Raw genomic sequence first — 23,147 nt, 5'->3', positions numbered from 1 at the left:
TATGTACAATATGCCCAATATGGTTTACAATTTATAATCAACTTGTATTTATAAGCAATTATAATTAATCCTGAATTGGCAACAATTCATTATTGCCTCTATCAATCAAACATACTCGTACAACTTGCAAATTGAATAAAACATTATTGGTAAAAAAGAACATTTCTTAAAATGTATTTGTATAAATAAATAAATATAATATAATAATTATAATAAAAAAAATATATAATATAGAGCAAAATTATTTATTTATTCGCTTAATATCAATTGACATTTAAGATTGTTCTAATATCCTTAAGACGAATTAATAAATACAAAACCAATAATTACATATTATAAATATAATGTGGTTATGAATAAAAATGACAATCATAAATATAAGCATTTAATATTTGTTTAAGGAATTATTTTGGTATTGAACATAAAAGAAAAAATAATAATAATAAATCTAATACTTGGAGTTTCAAACTAGATAAATATAGTAACTTTTGTTAAAATAAAAATAAAAAAATAAAATAAAAAAACTTGTTAGAGTAGAGGCAGCGAATCAAAAATTATTATAATTTTGTACATTTTTTTTTTTTTTTGAGTAGCTAAAAATATCTCACTCTTCAATTTCTTCTTCGGTTTCTGATAACAATTCTTTTTTAGTTTCTGGGATATCCAATAATACATCTGTGTCATCTGGAAGTGGGACGGAATTCGGACTTAAAGTTGTCTCTTTCAATTTGTTCTAAAATCCATACAAAATATAACATTAAAAATATACGACAGAAAAATAACATTTTTTTTTTAACTCATGGTAGACTGGATATGAATTAAGAATGTAATGTTAATAAAATAAAATAACAATTCATGCAATTATGAAGTCAAACAGCACAAATATTTTGAAAATTTAGTATTTTACTAAAGTATATTATATCAATCAGAGCAACAGATGAAGTATGAAAAATTATTAATTATTATTTATTACCAACAGACAATCAATAAAATCAAATGAAAATACATGTTGTTACAGCTCCTCTATCAACGAGTGGCTGTGAAACTTTTTTAGTTTTTGTATTAATCAATATCACACATATTAAACGTTTATATTTTATTCATTTTTAAAAAAAATATTATGTTAATTAGTGCAAATATTATTGTATAGTTATTTATTAGTGTGGTATTATTCAAATGTGTGCAAATAATAAACATTTCTCTTTTTTGTAGTGAAACATAAAAAATGTTGTTAGAAAAACATTATTAAATTAATAGGATCAATTTGTTATAAAGATATTATAAATGTTCATTTAATTGCTTGTCACCTGGGTGTCAAGCGATTCATTATCACTATCTTCATCATCAGAAGTCAAAGGTTCTTGTTGTTCTTCATTTACTTTTTCTTTTACAGTTCTATGAATGGTATCAAATATCAAATTTAATATAATAGTCGGATAAGTACACAATTTAATTACTAGTGTTCTATAATTTTTAATTTATTTAAAATATGACAAACTGGAAAGTACATACTACTTTTTAATAAAATATTATTTTATGATAGTATAAAATATTGTGTTTATAATGCATTAAATTGAATGAAAATAAAAAGTAATAAAATAATTGTATTATGGAGTAGATGATTTTGTATTTCGCACTATTTAAAATTTATACTTTTTAAATAATCAAAACAATAAATATGTATCTATACTTTAGAATAAAATTAAAATTTTTAATATTTTTAAAAATTTACCCATCATTTGTGTCATTGTCTTCATTTGTACTTTCAACCTTAACATCCTCCTAAAAAAAAATTAAGGGATTAGTAAAAAATAATTGTATTGAAACAATGTTTAATTACTTACCACGATAGTTGAACCATTGACTTCTTTAGGAGGACTTTTAGTAGAAATATCAAAAAATTTGTCCAACTCATCCAATTCATTAGCTGTGTCAAAATCATCATAGTCCTGTATAACATATCATTATTTAATTGATACTAAGACTATACATACTAAAAATGAAAATACCTTAAAAATTAAAAGGTAGAACTAGTTTTACCTACTTAATTGTCCTATTAAATAATAATTACGGTGCCTAACTAGGTAAATTTTAAAACAAATGTATATATATTAACATGTGCATTATATTATGTTAGGAAGTATAAAATATAATTTTATGTTAAAATACAATTTAATTTTTAACTAATGCCTAATGGTTTATTTCTAAAAGAAATATTAGAAACATAATTAGTATAAAAGTAGATACAAGGTGTATAAACAATGTTTAAAGAATATAGAACATGACAAGGCAGAAATTTTTTAGAATACAAAAAACTAGATATTTCCTAATATGGCAAATAATGATTTCTCCTCCAGCATTCATTACTATCTAATATTTAGTTAACGAACCAAGTAGCAAAGTTAATACATTTTGAGGCTATGAAATTTAATAGTATTAACTGTGTCAGTCTTATATTGTCTATAACTATTTAGGTATATAGACATTCCAATCGCACAATACATATTAGGTGCGATTGTTTGCAGGATACACATAGATCTGAGTATCTAATATAATCAAACTAACCCCGCAATAAACATCGTCGTTGAATATCTGCGGAGGCAGAGCATTTTTTGAACCGTCCTTGGTCTTGCTGTTGGTCTGCATATAAGCCTTCTCGTCCTCTTTCCCTGGTTCGGTGATGTCGACCAGGTCGTACGATATGCTCTTGCTGTCCAATATCATGGTTACCCTCTGTTGGCGTTTCTTCACCTGCAACCGCATAGCATGTGAGAGACCAAAACTACCGAAAAGACATCGGGTAGAAGTCCATCCAATGTCGGAGTCGTCCGCGCGCGCGACTTACCTCCTTGTTACCCGATATGCCGGACATGTACACTTTCACCACCATTTTCGGAAGATCTATTATTGTATTTTCCGTCGAGTGTTCGGGGACAGTGTGGGCGACTGTTAAAATTGCACGGCGGCGGTATAGGAATATCGCGGGAGACTGCGGTCGAGGATTCGGTAATGAATTACTGCAGAACGTCGTCCGTCGGTACTCGGTCCGGTCGGAAACTTACTCAGGACGTCTTGGGTTTTCCTAATCAGAAATTCAAAGCGCGTTATCAGCGATCGGTGACGGGCGAGGGATTCTGCAACTGCGGTACTGATGCGCGTGCGTGTTGGACTGCGGTTATATCTGTAGCACGGCTATCTTTAATCGTGATCTGCAGGCACACAATATTGATAAGATGGTTGTTGGTTGGCTGGTGGTCAACGACTACAACTACAACTGGTGTATCGTGTTTTTGAATAAGTTGTGGACCGCACGACTGTGCTATGACTGCTACAATAACAATATTAATAATAATATTGTCGTATACTCGTATTTACTATTTAACAGGTCCCCCCCCCCCCGTTATCGGATACTCTGATCCGATGTATATATTTGTCCTAAGGTCGACCATTGTTGTATTGTTCACCTGTCGGTCTGTCGATGCAACAACACGGCTCTATAATAGTCATTGCAGCTGTAATTATTATTTATTTCAATTGATTGTGTCCGCGTGTAGTAGGTAGGTACGTAAATTATAAATAGTAAATACCTCATCTATTGCTATGATTTTTCGCTTTTGTTTTATTCCAGTAATTTTATAAATTGTAGGTAAATCGTTTTTTTTCTTTTGTTCAGTGCACAAACACGGTAAACAACCATGTCGTTTTTGCATTCTTTTGATGTTATATTATTTAGAGAATTTTCGGATTTGCATATCGTACATATATAGGTACCAAATACCAATAATAGGTACATTGGCACATGCGGCTATAATTTATACGGGGTGATTCATTTATCATAAGAGTATAAGACGCACATAAAGTTCAAAAAACATTGATGCTTTAAAAAAATATTTTTTACATCAGTTCAAGAAAAGAACATTTTTGCAAAAAAATTGTCCTTTTTACTATTACAGTATTACTTATTTATCGTCATAATTGTTTGAGTTCCTCCTGTCTTCCTTGTCCCTTGATAGCTCTTCTAGATAGCAACATACATTTTGGATTCTAACCGGAGAGATAGGAATGTATTGATTTTACAAAAATGTGTGTTTTGTTTTGTGTTTTGTTCTTTTGGGGCAATAGAAATGCTTCGATTTTCTTCTTCAGCATCTTTCCCTTATAGAAAAGTAAATCTAATTGGTACTTTGGGAGACCAATAACTAAAAAGTGAAAAATTTCCAATAAGTAGGTTTAAGTAGGCTTAAGTAGGTAGTAGTCAAGAGCTTCAGGAAAAACAAAAGAAAATTAAGAAAAACTGATATTCTTAAGCAAAACCAGTTTTCGGAAAAATTAGTGGTTTTTGGTATAACTACATTTTTAACTAATCTATTTTAAATTTTGGGAAACAATAATTTAAAATATATTAAACTATATTGAAATTTAATCTCTTTTAATTTAAGTCAGAGGATTCCCATGTTCAATATACAAATGCGTATGACACAGGAAAATTTTCGTTCTAGTTTCAATAGGGTACTGTTAATATTGATATTCAAGTCAATTGTCCTAACTGATAATATAATAAAAATTGTTTTATTTTTTTTTTTAATATTGTAAGCCCACGAAATTTCATCTTACTGTTAAATATAATACGGGTGATACAGCAGCAAGGTTAAAACAAATTATATTTTTGTAAGTTGGAATATATTATCGAAATTCCCATTAAGATTTTCAGAACACTGACAAACTTTTTACACGGGGACTATAATGGACACTACAAGTACATAATATTATATGGCAAACCTAAAATATGCGCAAATTAAGGCACCAGGCGCCAATGTGATTTTGTCCTCGAAAACACATTTTAAGGGAATAATGATCCTGCCATGTAGAATAAACCAAATTTTTTAATAAGTTAATGGAATGAAAAACTCTATTTTAAAATTATTATTCCAGCTTGGTGACGACAATAATTATTGACGAATACATTCATGATTCATTGTTTTGCCGTTCATACACGAAATTGTTGTTCTAACTTATCGCTAATTGATTATTTTTACAGTTACTCATTCCGATTTGTAATGTATTGAGTAAGTTTTGTTCTTATAAATGTACGTCGAGTAGAGTGTATTTTATGTGGTTTGTATTACAGTAATGAAAAAATGATGTGAATACTGGTTAATAACCGTGGACGGGTAGTAAGATTTTTTTCTAAATCCTAACACGAAAATTACAGTTTTGAGTACCTACATATACCTATACGTATAAGGTATAAAATCCTACTGCAGTACTGCCCGACTCATGAGTTCCATAAATATAAAAGTTTTGGAACTTTACAGTTTATTGTGTACAAAATGTTCATACCTATTTTATAAATAATATTTGTATGATCATAACTCATAAGTTATAACAATACACTTAATATTTAAAAGTAATATAGCTAACTTATACTTCATTATTGTAAAGCTATATTATTACATAAACTTATATTTTTTGAGTTTGAGTAGTAATATTATATCAATATCTAGGTAGACATGTAGGGTTTTAGCTATATAATATCTTATCATTATTAAAAACTGAAAGTATTTTTAACACCCAAATATTAGATACCTATACAGTTCGAACTTCGGTACCTCGAAGTTTCAAGAGACCAAGAAAAAAAAATCGATTTACAGAAACTTAGAGAAACCAGAGTTATAAATACCGAGGTACCCACTACATACCTAGGTATAGATTATAAGACCTGTGGACTGCAGTGTGGTGCTCAAATGGGGAGGCCGATGACACATGATAAAGAATTATATTAATTAAATTATGATTTAGGAACAACATAGGTACAACAACCTAACCGTGGATGCTACTTTTTAATTATATAGTTTTACTTTTGGAACGGGGACAACAAGTATGTGGGTGTAGCATCCACTCATGATTATGTTTACGAATAGACAATAGTATTAACTAAATAACGATTGACTAAGAATAAAAAAAATTCAAGTCAACATTTAGTTTGGCTTTATTTTTACTAACTAAAAATGAACAAAATATGTGAAAAATCGGACTTGTCCTTGTTTATCCATGCCACTCGCTGCCATTCCTCGCTACTCCCCGCCACACAATGCCGTGCTACGGAGTCGGGACTAGCGTTTTTGAATCATCCACATCATACTATAATTAGTATATACTAATTTATTTTTAATCAATAAACATAGGTACTGAAATATTCAAGACGATTTCAAAAATTACCAAAAATCATGGATTAAAAGAATTAAAGTCTGAATTAACAGTACCTAATTATTTTTTTATTACCTATTAGATTGATTTTAAAAATATAATATTATTATTATGAGTTATAAGTAGGTATGTAACAATTTGATACTAAAAAATGTTCACGAATAAAATGTGTACAATACTACAAAGTTATACCTCCAAGAAAAGATCGATCATCTTTGACGCTTCAATGAATTTCAAATCATATTTTTTTTCTTCTTCCTCCTTGTGGAAGACGTATCCGCGTTTAATAAATCCAATTATGCCAACTGGAGGAGACGGCACATTTGATAATTTAACCACATTCTCGGTGGACTCATGATTTGGCTAAATATTAAAGCATTATTTGGTAAATAGCGTTAAGCACTTATCGCCGATAAGCTAAGTTTAGGTTCGATAAGAGATTTTTACATGTAAGGATTGAATTGAGTCTTCGTTATCGTCATAAATATTTAAAAATTCATCTAGATCCAAATGGTATTTTGTCTTTCTGAATGGATTTGTTACAACATTCAACCTATATTGCCCAGTCTATATAAATACGAACATAGATGACGTGCACAATATAATATGTTATATTATAGGTACAAATTATTTTACGAGGTTCTTAAAAAATAAATATTTTATATGTTTTCTTTTAGGGATTATTTCGTAATTTATTAACTTCGTTATATATTTATAATATTATCAATTGTCTGATTATTTGTAAGGTTCTAAGTGACATGAGTACCTCCTCAGCAATGCTCCAAAAGTGCAAGTATATAAACTAAGGAATATTGTTACTTACTATTAGCCGGAATAATAAAGCTAATTGAACAACCATTGTTAACATTACTTTTATTATAAAATGCAACATTACGAACTATAATAAAATATGAACAAGTATATAATAAAACGTATTACATTGAATAATGTAGTCAATACATGAATTGAAAGTTAAAAAAATAAATAAATACAAGCATATCGTCATGACATTTGGCCAATGTGTCCTTGAATTTGATAGCAATAACTAATGAACGGCCAGATGATGAACTGTACGACGTCTGTACACCTACCTTAGTGGTTTTTTTTTCAAAACATTTTTATCCATTTTAGGTTGCTAAATTTAAGTACAGAACTCCTTTTATCATCATTCTTTTAGCCCACTAGTACCAGTACATAGACAGAGGCAATTTTAGGGTTTATTTTAAGGGGGGGAGGAGTAAGGGTTAGGAGTGAATTTTGCCGACTCTAAAGAACCAAATTTGACAATTGGTATTTTAATTTTATATTGGTCACCGCTTAATGTAATCATTTTGGTACTGGACAAAATGGATAACCTAAGCCGATTCAGTGGAGATACAGATTAAGTTTTGGTATAAATCGTATATAATAAAATGCAAAATAGAAACCATTATATTTTAGAAAACGGTTTTGAAGAAACATTTTTCGTATAATCAATTATTTGTAGAGGTTATTTTGGTTACGGGATATAGTAATAACGACCTAGTCCCTATAAAGTAACGGATACCAAATTCTGATTTACTTTGTTTAGGCCCCTCTCCCCCCTCCGCCAGCCCGCCCATGAAGGAGCGGACGAAGAAAAGGATATTTTCTTTTGATCAACACTATGTCTAATCTGATGTTCTCCTTTATTTTTTGTCTAGACACCCGCAATAATTGTAGTAGGACTGAAGGAGCCTTAACTTTGGTTTTCTGGAAGTCACGATGCAAATTTATGATGGATATGTGGTTTTTTAGATTTTTCATTGTAATATAATCATATTATTTTATAAAATCAATGATTTTAAGTACTAACAGTGTCCGTCTAGTCCTAATACACTGCGCGTGTTCCTGACACGTCGTATATACCCACTATATTCTTACGAGCCATCGACGTTTTCAAAATTGACTACTCGTAGTGAAAGCTTGGCGCTTGTATACGTATAAGAGTATAACTATTATTACTTATATCATGACATTAATATATTACGCTATGCGACCTATAAGTACGTCAAACGCATTGAGGTTTTACGCATGGGCACATAGCGCAGCGTTGTTGTATACCTACCTACTTATTATTATGTTAATTACGTTTTAGCGAAATCAACCTCACACGGTCCATAATAATACTACACGCACAATAACATGTATATTTATAAGGTACTTTAGGTATTTAGGATGATGGACGTAGTCGTCGGGACCAATACGTTTTGAACGATTGCTCCGCCTCGAACATTCTCTGTAGGTTACGGTCTGTATGTTACTATTTATTATTAAACATACACGCACAGACACACTACACACACACTAGTTGCTATTCTAATAATTAATCCACTTAAAAGTGTGAGTGTGTGCCAGAGAAGTTTTTTCTTTTTGTTAGGGAAAAGTTTCTGTTGTTGGGGGTAAGAGCACTGTGTAATATGACTATATGAGGTTAGGTTTTTTTATAAGATTTAAATTTCAACAATAAGAGACGTTTGGCTTATAAATCTATAATAATTATTATATTTAAAGTATAGTATACTTTACTGTTTTGAAAAATTACTGTTGATACTGTTGATAGGTAAATATGTATCGCTTGTTGCGGAGTTCGCTCATGTTGATGCATATTAATAGTTTTACTAACTGCCGAGTGTAGTTTTAATAATAATTAATAATTTGGTTGGGTCTCAAAGTGTTGAGTGTGTATATTTTGTATCGGTCAATCCTATAGTGCGTGTGTTCAGTGTATAATAAATATTAAGTATATAATTCATTTTACGATAAAAAAATCTCTACTTTGATTGGAACGTATGACCTATTGGTTTAATGGCGATGTATTTATTTTGTTCGAAAATCTCATTTAGTCGTAGAAGAGCTTTTTATATTATTTTATTTTCTAAAAGTTATCCGAAAATAACGATATTAATAAAATAATATTAAAAAATTGATAAAAATCATCGTAGATTGAGTTAGCCCTACCACTCTTGCACTGGCTTATATTTTATTACGAGAATTAAATTCTGCTGTTAAAAATGTTTATTTCATTAAGATAAAATGTAAATCGTTAGTATTTGAAATTCAAACAGAAAATAAATGTTGTTATTATTTTTTAAATAACATAAACAAAAATTATTATATTAGAATACCGAGATAATAATGATTAATGACTATTATGATAATAAACAGAAATACGTTTTATAATTTTAGTGCTGAATATTTTTTAATCGTGTTATTTTAAGATAAGATTGAGAGAAGTAGGATAGGTTTTTTCCTTAGATCATATTCCATATATACTGTATATGATTTTAGGTTTTTTCTAAGTTCCTATACTGTATATTACATTGGCTCGTTAATACTTCCAAGGGTATATTATTATTTGTGGCTCAATGTTTCCAAGATCCCACCACTGTCACGGATGATGAACAATCGTATTGACCGTTTAGTGTTGCCATTATAATCATGATAAAACATAAAAACATAAACTGCGATTCGACAGAGAAGATTAGAATGTCTTTTAATTGTAATCATCAGTCGAAGTAATTAATTTGTGCTTTTGTTTCATTTTAATGTAATTTTAAACGAAATAGAGCGTTTAACGGAAAGTGATTTAAGCGATGTCGGAAGCTGAAGCAATAACGCATCGTTTGGTGTGCGGATTATTGAATATGGTGCAGTATTCGTTGTGAAAAAAGGTGTTGGCATCAGAAATAATATATAATGATGATTTATGTTAAAAATCGTAACAATAATAATACTAATTGCCTAAGTTGCCAACAAATTACAAAAATATAATTTTCAACAATCACTTTTTCACTCTAAAAATAAAGATTTTAAGTTTATTTTAAATAGGAAGAATAACTTTTTATTTATTTATTACCAAAAAAACAGTGCACTATTACATATAGGTAGGAGGCAACGTGCGAAAATTCATCTGCATGCTTGCGTATACCAGATCTCCCGGTGAACCACTGCAAGCAACCAATAAACAAAAAAAATACCAATTTCTACTAAATATATTTATATTTCTCCTATAACCAATAACAACCGTATTTAAACTAATATTTCTTTCGTAAATCTTAAAATCACTGTTTGAGCAACTCCCTAAGTCGGACCTATAGGGTCCAATTGTGAATCTAAACCATCCAGGGCGTCACCCAAAAGGAATCAAAAAAATTCATTCAAATCGGTCCAGCCGTTTAGAAGGAGTTCACGGTTCAATGACATACACACGTACAGTAGAATTATATATAATATAAAGATACTGTTATTAATTATCAACGAAATTAATAATAAATAAAAATCTTCTAAAATGTCTAATTTCTTGGCTTATTAACTTTAAATATAAATGATTTTCTAGGTACTTGATTAAGGTCATAACACTTATTATTATTATTATTATTATTACAATAATTGTTCTGTGGTAATAATAAATAAACTAACAACGATAATCGAATACAAGTAAAAAAAAATGAACTCTTCAAGTATTCTGCAATTAATAATTTTAATTGTCTAATTGTTTAAAACATACTTGCAGAAATGGAATAAATATACCTACACATTTACTTAGATATAAGAAAAAAATTATGCTAGTACACACAATATTATAATACAACCGAAAACTAATAATGGTTGTCGTCGAATGTAGTTAAATCGGATAAAAAAAACCTTTACTCGTTGTTTATTTTTAGAAGTAATTTAAAATTTTAAAAAGGTTCTATAGATATGCAATTATAATTTATTATATGTAAAAAACATAATATAGGTAGAACGTAGTTTGTAGATTTAGATTAAAATATACAAACTATATAATATATTATAGATAAATGTAGATAAACAAGCAATAACGGCTATTGTTGATTAATTTAATCATAGTAATTTTCATCGTATGCCAATTAAAATATTCCATATTGGTGTAAATCAATATATTTTGGAACCAATTCTAAACGAAGCTAAACGGAGTTGTACACCTATATCTAATAAAAAATAAAATAATAATTGTTAAAACAAAAAATGTTTTTAAACTACATGAATATAGTTAAACAGTTTCAAATATATTTTGTGATTATAAAGTACAAAGTGCATGTTTTATTATGATTATACATTCATCAATAGTTGAAATAAATAACCTTGCATAACCTTGTATAGCTGTATTTGATAAAACCTGTAAGAACATTTCGGGATTTCATGAATCCCTCAGTAGTCAGTATATGTGCTACTTGCACATTACACACATAATATAATAAATTATCACTATCTAATATAGGTTTTCGGTCTTAAAACTCACGATCAGGCGTGGTTCTGATTTAAAAAACACTTTTTAGTTATAATCGGTCCAGTGTGAATTTAACTCATCGGTGTTGTTTAATGTTTAAATGATTTGATACATCTTACTTGGTTTTTAAACACTTAATGAGCAAAGATGACAACAAACATGTCATTCATAAAGTCGTCTCCAATTTCACACGTATTGTTCACACTGGTGTTTTTTGTGTCTGGTTTTACTGTCAACTTGTTACAGTTATTATTTTTTATAATTTTGTGGCCAGTAAACCAAGAGCTATTCAGAAAAATTAACTACTATTTTTCATACATTGTTTACTCAGGTATACTTTGATACTTTGATTAGTTATTTTAGTAATCATAGTACATATTATTATTCATTTTAATAAAATGATAAATTTATGTATTATATGTATTATATTAAACTTTCAAACTCGTTATCAATGGATCTTCAATTTTCCTTTTACACTTATACGAATCAACCTATAACGGTTGAAAAAACGATTATTCAAAGCACATATTATATTTACACATTTTGATAATTAATTAAAATTCAAAAATATTTATGTATACATTCTTACTTAAGCAACCTTTGATACTCGATATTAATAAATCTTCAGTTTTACTTTAATGCTCACATAAATCAACTTAAAACGGTTGAAAAAAAACGATAATTTATAACATATATATTATATACATATTTCAATATTTTTCTTGATATTTTTATTCTTTTTACAGAACTCGTTTTCATATCCGATTGGTGGGCTGGTGTACCGTATTACTTTTATGTAGACAAAGAAGATTATAAGCACTTTGGTAAAGAACATGCTATATTCATTATTAACCACAAATACGAAATTGACTGGTTAACTGCTTGGGTCGTTCACGATCGAATCGGCGGGATTCTAGGGGTAAGTATTTTTTTTGATACCTACGACTGAATTCGTATAGTCAAAATGAAAACTAGTGATTAATTAAATATATATTTTTAAATTATTGCATCATTTAACAAGAACTGCAAAGCATTCGCAAAAGACAGTCTCAAGTACATGCCCGTGATTGGTTGGGCTTGGTGGTTCGGCGAATTTTTATTCCTCCAGAGGGATTTGGTAAAAGACAAGCACACAATCGAAACTAAGCTCGGAAAATTGTTCGAACATGAAAACCCAGTCACGGTATTTTTTAAATTTGATAAAAATGTCCACTATACAGTGACTACACTTATTATGGTAATATTTTAATGTTGTGCATCGACATGTTCGTACAGATGTTGCTATACGCAGAAGGCACCAGGTTCACAAAGGATAAACAAGAGGCCAGCATTAAGTTTGCTCGGTCTAAAGGACTGCCGGAGTTGAAGGAACACTTGCTCCCGAGAACTAAAGGTTTTAGCATTGGATTGCCTCATTTTAGACACAATCTGCCAGCCGTCTACAACGTTCAAATCGCTTTTAAAGGGTACGTATAGTATCAAGGCTGAATACACATTTTAGCCATTATTTAGCCATGCGTTGTGTACGTTGTACAGGCTATATCTTGTGACTTGTACATAGCTTTTGTTCCACCGATAACTATTGTTTTCTTACTCACTTCTTTTCATTGTGACTTTCGCAAATGCAGAAAAGAAAAACCATCGTTGAGATCATTGTTAAGTGGTCAACGGTTAGAAGCACATGTGTACATGGAAAGAATACCTATTGAACAGGTTCCAGATGGTGACAAAGCGTGTGAAAAATGGATGTATGACATGTACGAGAAAAAAGTAAGAGTCCATATTTTACATATTATCAGCTTGGAATTTGGAAATAATTTCTAACATCCTCAATTGAAATTCAAAATAACCTAAATGCAGCAGGCTAGGTACATAAAATAAATTATATACATACCATTTATTTATACTATAATGAATTAGCAAATAAGCATTCACAACCTATGTATATAGGTGGGTACACTGTTTGATTACTTAAAGGTAGAAAGAATTAATTTTTAATGCCATACTAGCCTAATAATCGTCTGATATCCAAAATAAATGAATAAAAATCACTCTAAGATGATACCACACCAAAACTAGAAAGTAACCAAAATAAATTGAACAACATTACTACATTTATACACTAAATATATATATTATATCCATTCAAACCTAAATAATAGATATAAGACAATAATACCTATTAAAAACTAATAATGAAACATGAAACATATTATTATATATAACCTATGTAATTATATAGGTAAATAAAATCAAAAAATAATAATGTCAAATAAATACAGTTATAGGTACTCAACTTTTTGTGTTTGAATATTATCATAATGTATGCACCAAAAGGTGATAGCCAACAGGTAGTTTTAAAATATGGAAGAGCTAAATAATAAACACTGTTCAATAATATTCCAAACCCAATAAAAATAAACTTTTTTTTTAATAAGTTAGCAAGTACTTATTGTTGCATATGCATTGATAAGATGAAAAATATTTAGTTTTAATTTTTTTAATATATATTTAATCAACAGGATAAAATGATGGTCAGCTTCTTCAACACAGGAGATTGGTTCAAGGAAAGTGGTGTAAAGCCAGTGGAGAAATTTGTTCCACCATATCGTTATTATTGCCTTCTAAACATGATTTTTTGGTCAATCTTAATTTTAATACCGTTTTTCTACTTGGCATTTAACATTTTAACTTCGGGAAATTTACTTCATATACTATTGTTGGTGGTACCAATTGGCTTACGTAAGTTTAATATTCAAACTAACTTAATATCTGCACTTAAATTACAAAATGCTGTGTATATTTTATCATTAAAATACCTATGTAAATATTTTATCCAAAATATTTTATTTACAGTTCATGTAATTTTATCCAAAATATTTTATTTACAGTTCATGTAATTTTATCCAAAATGTTGAACGTTTCTGAAATAAGCAAGACATCTTCACAATACGGCACAGAGAAACAAAAAACGAAATAAATACAAACTATTGAAGTAAAGAACAAAATAAATGTTTAAAGAAGTTTTGAAGTAATAGTTTCAAGTTAATAATGTATGTTTAAATACATGGCTATATTGCCATTGGCCATAAAGCTATACTATATATTTCAATAATTTCAAATATTGTTTCGGCGTTTACTATTGTTTTTAACTATTTTTTTTTATTCCTAACAATAAAAATAATATATTATGTAAATAACATATTACGTATTTTTTCTTATAATGCACTTAAAAAAAATATAGTTAAAAAAATTGAATTTATTCATTTTAAATACAATGTACAATGTTTACATACTATACAATGATTACAATTCACAACAATTTAATAAAAAATATATATAATTTTAGCTTATATTCATAATAAAACTTCTAAGTGAAATCATTTGGTTAAGTTTTAGGGTAATTACTAATTTATTATACATATATATATATTAATTTTAATTGGCTATTAGTATTTTTACATAAAATATATTATATTCAGTTTATAGTAAATCGTTACATTCATTTTATTTTAATGTACTATTATATTAAACGATGATATACATCTATATCTAATTTCTGATTATTTATACCGAAATAATTTTTAAAAAATAAATTAGCAATATTCTAGGCAGCTATTGTGTTACTAGTCGTATATTTTTATAACATCTAGTTATCTAGGTACTATTATTTTTTTTCCAAACTATATTTTATTTAACTAATTGGGCGTTTATGGGGATAGTTGCCATTTCCTAAAATGGATCATGACGTCATTGCCAAAATGCATATAAATACAATATGAGTAGAACTCGTCTAGGTTTTTGAGAATTAGGAACTTTACCAACTTATTAAACCGATGTAGGTATTCACCGACCATGATTTCTGTCTAGAGTAACAATGTTGTGGGGACCTCTCAGTTACTTCCAGACTCTTCTCAGATAAAAGCGTTGACATTTTGTCTTAAATATTTTTATAAAAACATTTATTTATATTTTATTAATTTTTAAAGAAACCACTGTGTTATTTGTATTTTAAACTTATAATTTTGAGCTAGCTAACACGTTACACGACTATCGATAGAAGTTCACAGATTGTATATTATTCCTGATCCGTGATCGAGTGGCGTCGTTTAATATTTAGTTAGATAGTTTAAATAGAAGATTAGAAAATAAATAAAGAATAGTAAGATCAGTTTAGATGGAAGTCATAGAACAGACGATACTGAGTATATAAAGAGACAACGATGCAAATCAGTGGCGTATTAAGGACGAAATTTCGGGGAGAGGGGTTGGATCCCTACCCCCCTCCCTCTATATACGCCACCTACAAAGATCGGCGATCTCCACATTGGATCTAATGGAAATACATAATTGTTGACTCACCGTAGCGGGTCTATCGGACTAATAATATACGGTGTTTCATAAAGAACGCAGTAACTTTTAGGCTCATAGGACTTTTCTTATAATTCCTGTTACCTGTGGTTGTTGGGGATTTAAGTGATTGCAGACCAATATCGTCGTCATGAAGTGGTATACAATCGGGCAACGAGTTTTGTCAATAAAAACCCATTATAAACACTGCGAGTGTGCAGCGGTAACAGTTAGGAAAATTCGTATACTATCCTCGCACACTATGAAGCACCGACCGCAACAACAATAACGAAGTTGGTTAGTAAATTTGAAGAGACAGGACCAAGTGACCAACTGCAGTGAAATGGGCCACACATGCACAATTTATCGGAAAAAAAACATTTTATACCAATTTTTAATTGTATTCATTACTTACAATACTATATTATACAGTACTTACAGAAAAGTAACATTATGTATACCTCCCAGCTCTTACTGACATAGTTGTGACACAAAAAGAAAATTGTATAAAAAAATTACTTTTAATTGATCAAAAATACAGTGTTAAGATTTGACTCAGAACATGAGTTCCTTTCTATATGTACATAAATTAGTATTTAAAATAAAATAAAAGGTACCATAATATTGTTATTTTTAAAAATATATTGATTGTTAAATTGTTTTGTTTTTTTATATGATTTAGCAATTGTATGATAAGTTGCTTAAATTAAAAACCACTAATAATACAATAAAATCGTAAACCATGTCTGATTACGTAGGTATAATATATTATGTTATATTATAATATATTTATGTACAGGCGCGGACTGGCTGGGATGCTGGGATGCTACAGCATCCCTTGCCCTAAAATATATTTGCCTCTATCGGTATAAATGTGCCCACCTAAAATTAATCTGAATTTTGAAGGAGAAGGTTAAAATTCTCTGATAAAATCGTAGGTAGATGTAGATCTATTATTTATGTAATAACTAATAAATAATAACTATAACAATCATAAAGAAAAAAGAATACATTTAAAGTAGGTAGCCAATAAGAAAATAGGTAAATTAGTTTGAGCAGCTTTTTATATACATTAAATATACTTTCTTAATTTATTATTAACACAATCTTTATAAGAGGAACTTAGCTCTAATTATTATGGGGCGGGGGTTGGAGGGGGGGCAAAAATTAATCACAATTTACTGACCCTTAAGTTTGCCGTTGCTTAACCTTGCCTTGCTGTTGTAATTTGGCACCTATTTACATTTTTAACGTAATTACAATATTTTATTAAAACAAAAGAAAATGTTTAAATATTTTATAAATAACCTATTATTTAAAATTTGTTTTATTTGCCCTTTAAATTATGTAGCATCCCGCGCCCTTTTTTACAAGTCCGCGCCTGTTTATGTATGTCGTATAAGCTGATTAGGTGCTATGAATAGTATACATAATACTTTATAATTATATAAAATATAATATGCAATAAAATAATTTACCTTACTATGCCTCAAATATTCTAACTTATAATTGTTTGACATTATAAAAATTATAATTTTTGCTATCTTAAATTGTTTTCTAATAATTTATACCCTTTAAACTTTACTCCAACTTCACATCAATACTCAGAGAATAATCTTGGCTAGGCCAAATCTTCTAAATAGTTTTAGTATAGGATTTAATCTTATCACTTAAATATTATAAATATTTTGGTAAATGTCAATAAACTTTATAGGGAGCTTGACTCTCTAAGCCCCCTCTGAAGATGTTGTTTTTGTTTTATAGGTGGTGATGGGTAAAAGAAAGTTCACCTCCCCACTGTAGCTGTATTATAAGAAAATAATATCATAAAATAAATTAAGTCTTAGATTTTACGAACAATATTGACTATTGTTTTTGAATAACCATCCATTATTCCGAGTCATCACCGTTGAGATTTTCTTCTTTTGGGTTGCACCCGGGTGAATCGGCTATAAATTAGACATTATTATTAATAACAATATAACTCAATAGTATAACACATTTATTAAAATTAAAAAATATATAAAACAACAGTAACACAAAGTATTTAAGTTTATTTAATATTATCAAAACATTAACGAAATAATTAAAAATCCATAACACAAAATATTTAATACTGCAGAAAAGACATTTCGATACAAATACATTTGTATAATAAAGGTATCAGATTTATTATTTATATTTACAATGTACATCCCAACACAAATGGATGACACGAAAAATTAAGAAATGATTGACGATCCAATAATTGTTTAACAGTAAAAAAAAATTTAAGTTACATTTATACGAATTGAAATAAAATGAAGACCTCCCGTGGGGAATCGGTGTATGTTACAATATTTTCAAAAACCGTTTTAATACATTAATTGATAAAACTCAGTGTTGACAACACATTGTGCTACATTATGTATGAATAAACGTACATTAAGAACTCCAAAAATTGATTGCAAGAAAGCGTTTATGTATAGATGTTAGACTATTTGGAACCGAAGTACCGCGAATTCTACACACAATTATGTAGTCAACAATAAAAACACGCAAATTTAATAATCATATTATTATATATTAATTTTTGTTGTAACTACCTAACCATGTACTAAACATGCACATAACTGACTTCAGTGGTCCATATACAGTTATTTGTCTCCTCTGAACAATTTCGTTTTTGTAACATACACCGATCTCCACGGGAGGTCTTCAAATAACTTACAACTTAATACATTTTTTTAAATTTAATTTTTGACATTAATCTCGATACTGTAAAACACATCTTTCTAACATTTTAGGTATAATATTATATAAATTATAGAAAAGTGAAGAAAATATGTTAGTTTTGATTTCATAATACACAATAAAGGGAATTGGAACTTGATGTGAATGACATGATATTAAAATCCACATAGTTTAAAGATAGACTTCTCGTTTTTCTTTGATTTTGTATAGCATATATTATTATGCTGCTCCTGCTGCAGTATAAATACTGCTGTACATGTTCCTACGTCTTCTTGTTGTGGTATTTCATCTAATGAATTTATTTTAATTTCAACAATTCATTTCGACTAACTCTATTTTTTATACGAATATTCTGAACTAACAAACCAATGTAGATTTATTACAACACCTTTAAAATTTGAACAAAATAAATATTTTCAGCTGTACGGGTCATCCGGTTTGCATAATTGTATTTTCACATAATTTAAGTGTCATATATAGTTATCATTGTGTGCTATTAATTAGTTCCTTTTAGAAAATTAAAATTTGGTCTATGACTGAAAATAAATTGACTATAATATGATAAATTATATTACCTCCCCTTAAATGGGGCCAATATTGGAAACGATGAATTTGGAATTATGTATAGGTGCCAATATTTTTCTGCGAGTACTTTTGGTTATCTATATTATTATACAACGATTTAACGATAAATTAATAATTTGTTTTATATTGAAGATATAGTGGTGATGTAGTTACCGATGAATTAGGTTCTGCTGATCTGGTCATAGTTAACGGCATTATAGATTTGAATCTAAGTGGTAATAAATAATAAAACAATTATTCAATATACAGTTATAGGTACATTATTTAACAACTATAATTTAACAAACACTATGTAAAAAATATTACCTGAATTATTGAGTTCGTCGGTGGAAGATTTATTGTATAAACTATTTTTTCAAGGTCACTGCATTTCTATTAATGTCAGTATACTTAGTAGAGGAATATAAATACCTTTAAATTACTTGCTATTAGGTAGTTGATTTATTGAAGTTATTAGGTATCTAAACAACAAGAAAAACACCAATGTTCATTATCTTATTGTATAAATTATATTCTTTAAAATACGAATTCTAGACCTGAAATATATTTGATAAAATAAAATAAAAATATATTAGTTTTAACAATTATTATTATACGCATTATTTTATTTATTATTATTATTTTTTTTTTTATTATTGTTCTTAAAATACATCTGCTACAAAGACCATTAGTTAAAGTTTGTTTTTACATATGTACATTTAGGTAAATACAGACATACTCAAGATTAATGCATTGTTTATTTGTTGTTGCGTATGGAGGTGTGTCGTGATACCGTTTTCCTCTATATTTGGTTGAGGAGGTCCGTACTTCTTAAGAAATTGACCATGTTGTTGATATACTCTGAGTTGGGGCCTAAGGCTTTGTTTATGTTATTGTTATTATTTAAATGAATTAATGAAGTATATTCAAATTTCTGTACGATAATTAATTTTGATGACATTATTATAATAACAGAAATGACAGATGGGTAGACACCCGCCACCCAGTAGTGCCACTCGGCCGGTTGATTCGGCAGGACTAGGTATATAGACTATATAGGGTATAGGTCTCCAGACCAGCATCTTTTTAACCATCTATTAGGATTTTTGGGAATGGTGCAAGTAGTAAGAAGTTTAATTAAAGTAGTAGGTGTCGTGACTTTTTACTAGTTGTTTGAAATTTTGAGTTATTTGTAAAGATAATAAGTATTAACGTGTTATATTAATATATTATGCCACGGAGGAACGGAGCAGAAACGATTATCGACAAATGGATTGAAACACCAGGAAAGTTCTAAGATTTGAGGGTGTGGCTGAACCTCATACTTGAATTCCGTAAGCTCATTGCTCATGTTTGTCTTATTATGGACTTACACACTGCTACTTGTGAGTTTGAAGGTGGTCGATAATTTAGATCGGATAAGTGGACGAACCAGATGGAGTCTAGGATTATAGCTGATTTTCGTTTAGATTTAAGATCAGCCACTTGTCAAAAGTTAAGCTTAGATATTTTACTTCAGATACAGTACTACAGTAAGAATTGTGTTATTGTTTAGTTTAAGTGGTGGACCCCTGGGTGTAATGAGAAAATTAGGAATGATGATATGTTTCCTAAATGTTTATCTTCCAACGGTTGATCCGACATTGAATCACATATCGAGGTATTTTTTAATTTGATCTTTATTAGAAGCCATTATTATATTGTATCATCAATGATTGGTGAATGCAAAATGTGATTTAGGGGCAAACATTTTATAAACAAAAGTTACTTTAATGAACTCTGGCCAGTATAAGGTATTTCGTGGAGCAGGAGTTAATAACTCGGATCTTAAATAGGCAGTTTTTTTAAGTAAAGTTTTATTAAGAGATAATAAAGAGTAGGGTCGTAGGGAGAAAGTTTTTTGACATGAAAAGATAAGTCTCTCGTGTGAGACTGTGCCACAAACAGCTGCTCAGTATTATTTGTTTTCAATGCAACAATGTTGGTGAACTATGGAGTGTTTTGATCTAAATCAAAACTGGTGATTTGAAATGATTATAATAGGATCCATGACATATAAGATAAATCTCTAAAAATTAATGAGGCGATGGAATGTCTAGAAGCTTACCAAGTTTTGGTATAAGAACGATGACTGAGTGTTTACAATTCCTCGGGAAATATATCAACAATCGAAGTAAGGAATTTAATATACGTGAAAGAATTATGAAGGACTTTTTTGGAAGCTTTTTAACAATAAGGTTGCTAATAAAATCATGACCTAGTGCTTTTCTTGGCCGACAGTTTCCAACTAATGTGTGTATTTTCTATTAACATGCAATTTACTTTTAACTGTAGACAATTTGAAATAATAAATTTAATGTCGAATGAACACAAACAATAATCAGTAGAATTAATCACAAGCACTGGTGCAACTAGATGGATGCTTGGAGTGCTATATAGCAATACCCCTAGAGTGTGGACGATTACTCCTTGGAATTTGGTTAATTCTTTTTAATATTATGTTATTATGGGAAATTATACTATGCCAATATTTAAACAGAGAAAAACAATTTTATTTAATTTGTTGTAACTTAAAAATATTATTCGGGGTACCCATTTTTTTTTAACCTACCTACTTGAAACATTTAACGTACCTATATTATTATATTTTGTTCACAAAATGAAATTATCAAATGCAATGTTTTTGGCAAAAGTTAATTTAACCTACTGCAATATTAAAGAAAAATTAATTACTTTAATAGCAATAATATCATAAAATAAACTTAATAATACCCGATAGATATCGGCTGCCAAGCAGTTTTTCGTATACAATGATTTTATCGTTAATGATTTTTCAAATTTTAACACATCCGTTACAGTGACCCACTCATTACCTGCTGTACAGCTACAGAGTGGTGGTGTGATATCCATTTGTCATTTACTCGCCTAATTTTTATTAATCCCCCCTCCACCCCCCAAAAAGTCTAATTAAATCCAATTTTTTACCAGAAACCACACTCAAAGTCAAAAATTGTAGCATTTGTATTTCTCCATTAGTTGATGACTACTGATAACAGGCACCAAAATAAAAACATACATACAAAATAATGTACAGTTTGGAAAATCTTTTAAGACCTATAAACAGTATAAACTGATAAAACAATATCACTTATAAAATTATATATTTTTACATATTTACATTATAACTTAATACCAAATGTATCAAATAATAGATGATGATGGAGATTCCATAATTTCGAAATATATATTACTTCCATCATCATCATTTTACAAAATGGTATAAACCATAAATAGCCTAACGAATACAAAATATTTTAATCGTAATTATATTTTTAGTCAATAGTTGAAAGGCTTTCAACAACAACCACTATAATTATAGTTGATTGTATATTTGTATAAGTACTCAAGAATTTGCTATATTGAATAATTAGTAGGTACCATCAACCTTAATTTCGTGCGTAAATGTTAACCTGAATGACTAAATTACAGAGAAAAGGATTTTAAAAAAGTAAATAGACATGTCACGAAGACTCGAGGATAAGTTTTGTATGAAGGCTCCTCTTGTGATTTTGCTGACTGTGATTTACTGTATTAGCCAATTATAGGTATGCTACAGTATATCAGGCACCAGCTATGTGTAGTATGAATTAAAGAGCCTTGATATGAGAGATAACGCAATTTACATGTATCAAGGTTCTCTATGACGTATAATTATTAATTAATATGTGTATCTGGTGAGTATGGATTTCAGTAGGCGCCTAATTTAATGAAATCGTCGAACTAAACCCAAATAATTGTAATGCCAAACGCCAGTAACGAATTCAACGAATTCGATGAAGACGAACCTACAATAAATTGTATCAAACTTTACAAGGCATTACCTATATAATTGAATTTTACATTTTGACTGCTTCGATTAGGAGGTACCTATATTTTGAGTATGTATATTGCAGTCGGGTGTAAAAATAAATTGTTAGCATTGTAATAATGTGTCGTTTAAAATTGAAGTGAAACAAATCGG

At 29.1% G+C, this 23,147-nt stretch overlaps 3 protein-coding genes and 1 long non-coding RNA gene across 4 annotated transcripts in view; 1 reads left to right on the top strand and 3 right to left on the bottom strand.

The window, feature by feature from the left end:
• Positions 1–231: 231 nt before the first annotated feature.
• Positions 232–3,327, bottom strand: LOC111038182 (SH3 domain-binding glutamic acid-rich protein homolog). Its single transcript, XM_022321174.1, has 6 exons — positions 2,846–3,327; positions 2,566–2,751; positions 1,845–1,949; positions 1,733–1,782; positions 1,308–1,395; positions 232–733 (listed from the first exon to the last, which is right to left on the bottom strand). The coding sequence occupies exons 1-6, from the start codon at positions 2,888–2,890 to the stop codon at positions 605–607; spliced, it is 603 nt and encodes a 200-aa protein (XP_022176866.1). The 5' UTR covers positions 2,891–3,327; the 3' UTR covers positions 232–604.
• A 2,250-nt stretch (positions 3,328–5,577) lies between these two features.
• On the bottom strand, positions 5,578–7,793 carry LOC111038158. The gene is made up of 4 exons (XM_022321134.1): positions 7,031–7,793; positions 6,655–6,774; positions 6,400–6,570; positions 5,578–6,141 (listed from the first exon to the last, which is right to left on the bottom strand). Exons 1-4 carry the CDS (start codon positions 7,097–7,099, stop codon positions 6,100–6,102), a joined length of 402 nt encoding a protein of 133 aa, XP_022176826.1. The 5' UTR covers positions 7,100–7,793; the 3' UTR covers positions 5,578–6,099.
• A 3,603-nt stretch (positions 7,794–11,396) lies between these two features.
• Positions 11,397–14,921, top strand: LOC111038165 (1-acyl-sn-glycerol-3-phosphate acyltransferase delta-like). Its single transcript, XM_022321144.1, has 7 exons — positions 11,397–11,810; positions 12,226–12,398; positions 12,501–12,662; positions 12,755–12,945; positions 13,108–13,249; positions 14,002–14,221; positions 14,371–14,921. The coding sequence occupies exons 1-7, from the start codon at positions 11,627–11,629 to the stop codon at positions 14,457–14,459; spliced, it is 1,161 nt and encodes a 386-aa protein (XP_022176836.1). The 5' UTR covers positions 11,397–11,626; the 3' UTR covers positions 14,460–14,921.
• A 3,277-nt stretch (positions 14,922–18,198) lies between these two features.
• The window catches only part of LOC111038164, a 7,018-nt gene continuing 2,069 nt past the window's right edge, over positions 18,199–23,147 (bottom strand). Inside the window, exons 2-4 of the long non-coding RNA XR_002604947.1 lie at positions 19,454–19,608; positions 19,301–19,355; positions 18,199–19,224 (exon numbers count right to left, since the gene is read on the bottom strand). This is a non-coding gene — a long non-coding RNA (uncharacterized LOC111038164). The remainder of the gene's footprint in view (positions 19,225–19,300; positions 19,356–19,453; positions 19,609–23,147) is intronic.

The sequence above is a fragment of the Myzus persicae genome, unplaced genomic scaffold (genome assembly GCF_001856785.1).
Source record: "Myzus persicae strain clone G006 unplaced genomic scaffold, MPER_G0061.0, whole genome shotgun sequence".
NCBI classification, from domain to species: Eukaryota; Metazoa; Arthropoda; class Insecta; order Hemiptera; family Aphididae; genus Myzus; species Myzus persicae.
The sequence above is the reverse complement of the archived record's forward strand: the minus strand, read 5'-3'. Positions and strand labels throughout refer to the sequence as shown.

Bases quoted from the DNA above. Each gene is read 5' to 3' on its own strand.
- LOC111038165 (XM_022321144.1), top strand. From the start codon at position 11,627: ATGACAACAAACATGTCATTCATAAAGTCGTCTCCAATTTCACACGTA. The intron at 12,399-12,500 runs GTAAGTATTTTT...TCATTTAACAAG, and splicing joins GAATCGGCGGGATTCTAGGG to AACTGCAAAGCATTCGCAAA. The intron at 12,663-12,754 runs GTATTTTTTAAA...ATGTTCGTACAG, and splicing joins AACATGAAAACCCAGTCACG to ATGTTGCTATACGCAGAAGG.
- LOC111038158 (XM_022321134.1), bottom strand. From the start codon at position 7,099: ATGTTGCATTTTATAATAAAAGTAATGTTAACAATGGTTGTTCAATTA. The intron at 6,775-7,030 runs GTAAGTAACAAT...GTATTTATATAG, and splicing joins CTTTATTATTCCGGCTAATA to ACTGGGCAATATAGGTTGAA. The intron at 6,571-6,654 runs GTAAAAATCTCT...TTTAATATTTAG, and splicing joins ACTCAATTCAATCCTTACAT to CCAAATCATGAGTCCACCGA.
- LOC111038182 (XM_022321174.1), bottom strand. From the start codon at position 2,890: ATGGTGGTGAAAGTGTACATGTCCGGCATATCGGGTAACAAGGAG. The intron at 1,783-1,844 runs GTAAGTAATTAA...ATTTTTTTTTAG, and splicing joins TCAATGGTTCAACTATCGTG to GAGGATGTTAAGGTTGAAAG. The intron at 1,396-1,732 runs GTAAATTTTTAA...TACCATTCATAG, and splicing joins GACAATGACACAAATGATGG to AACTGTAAAAGAAAAAGTAA.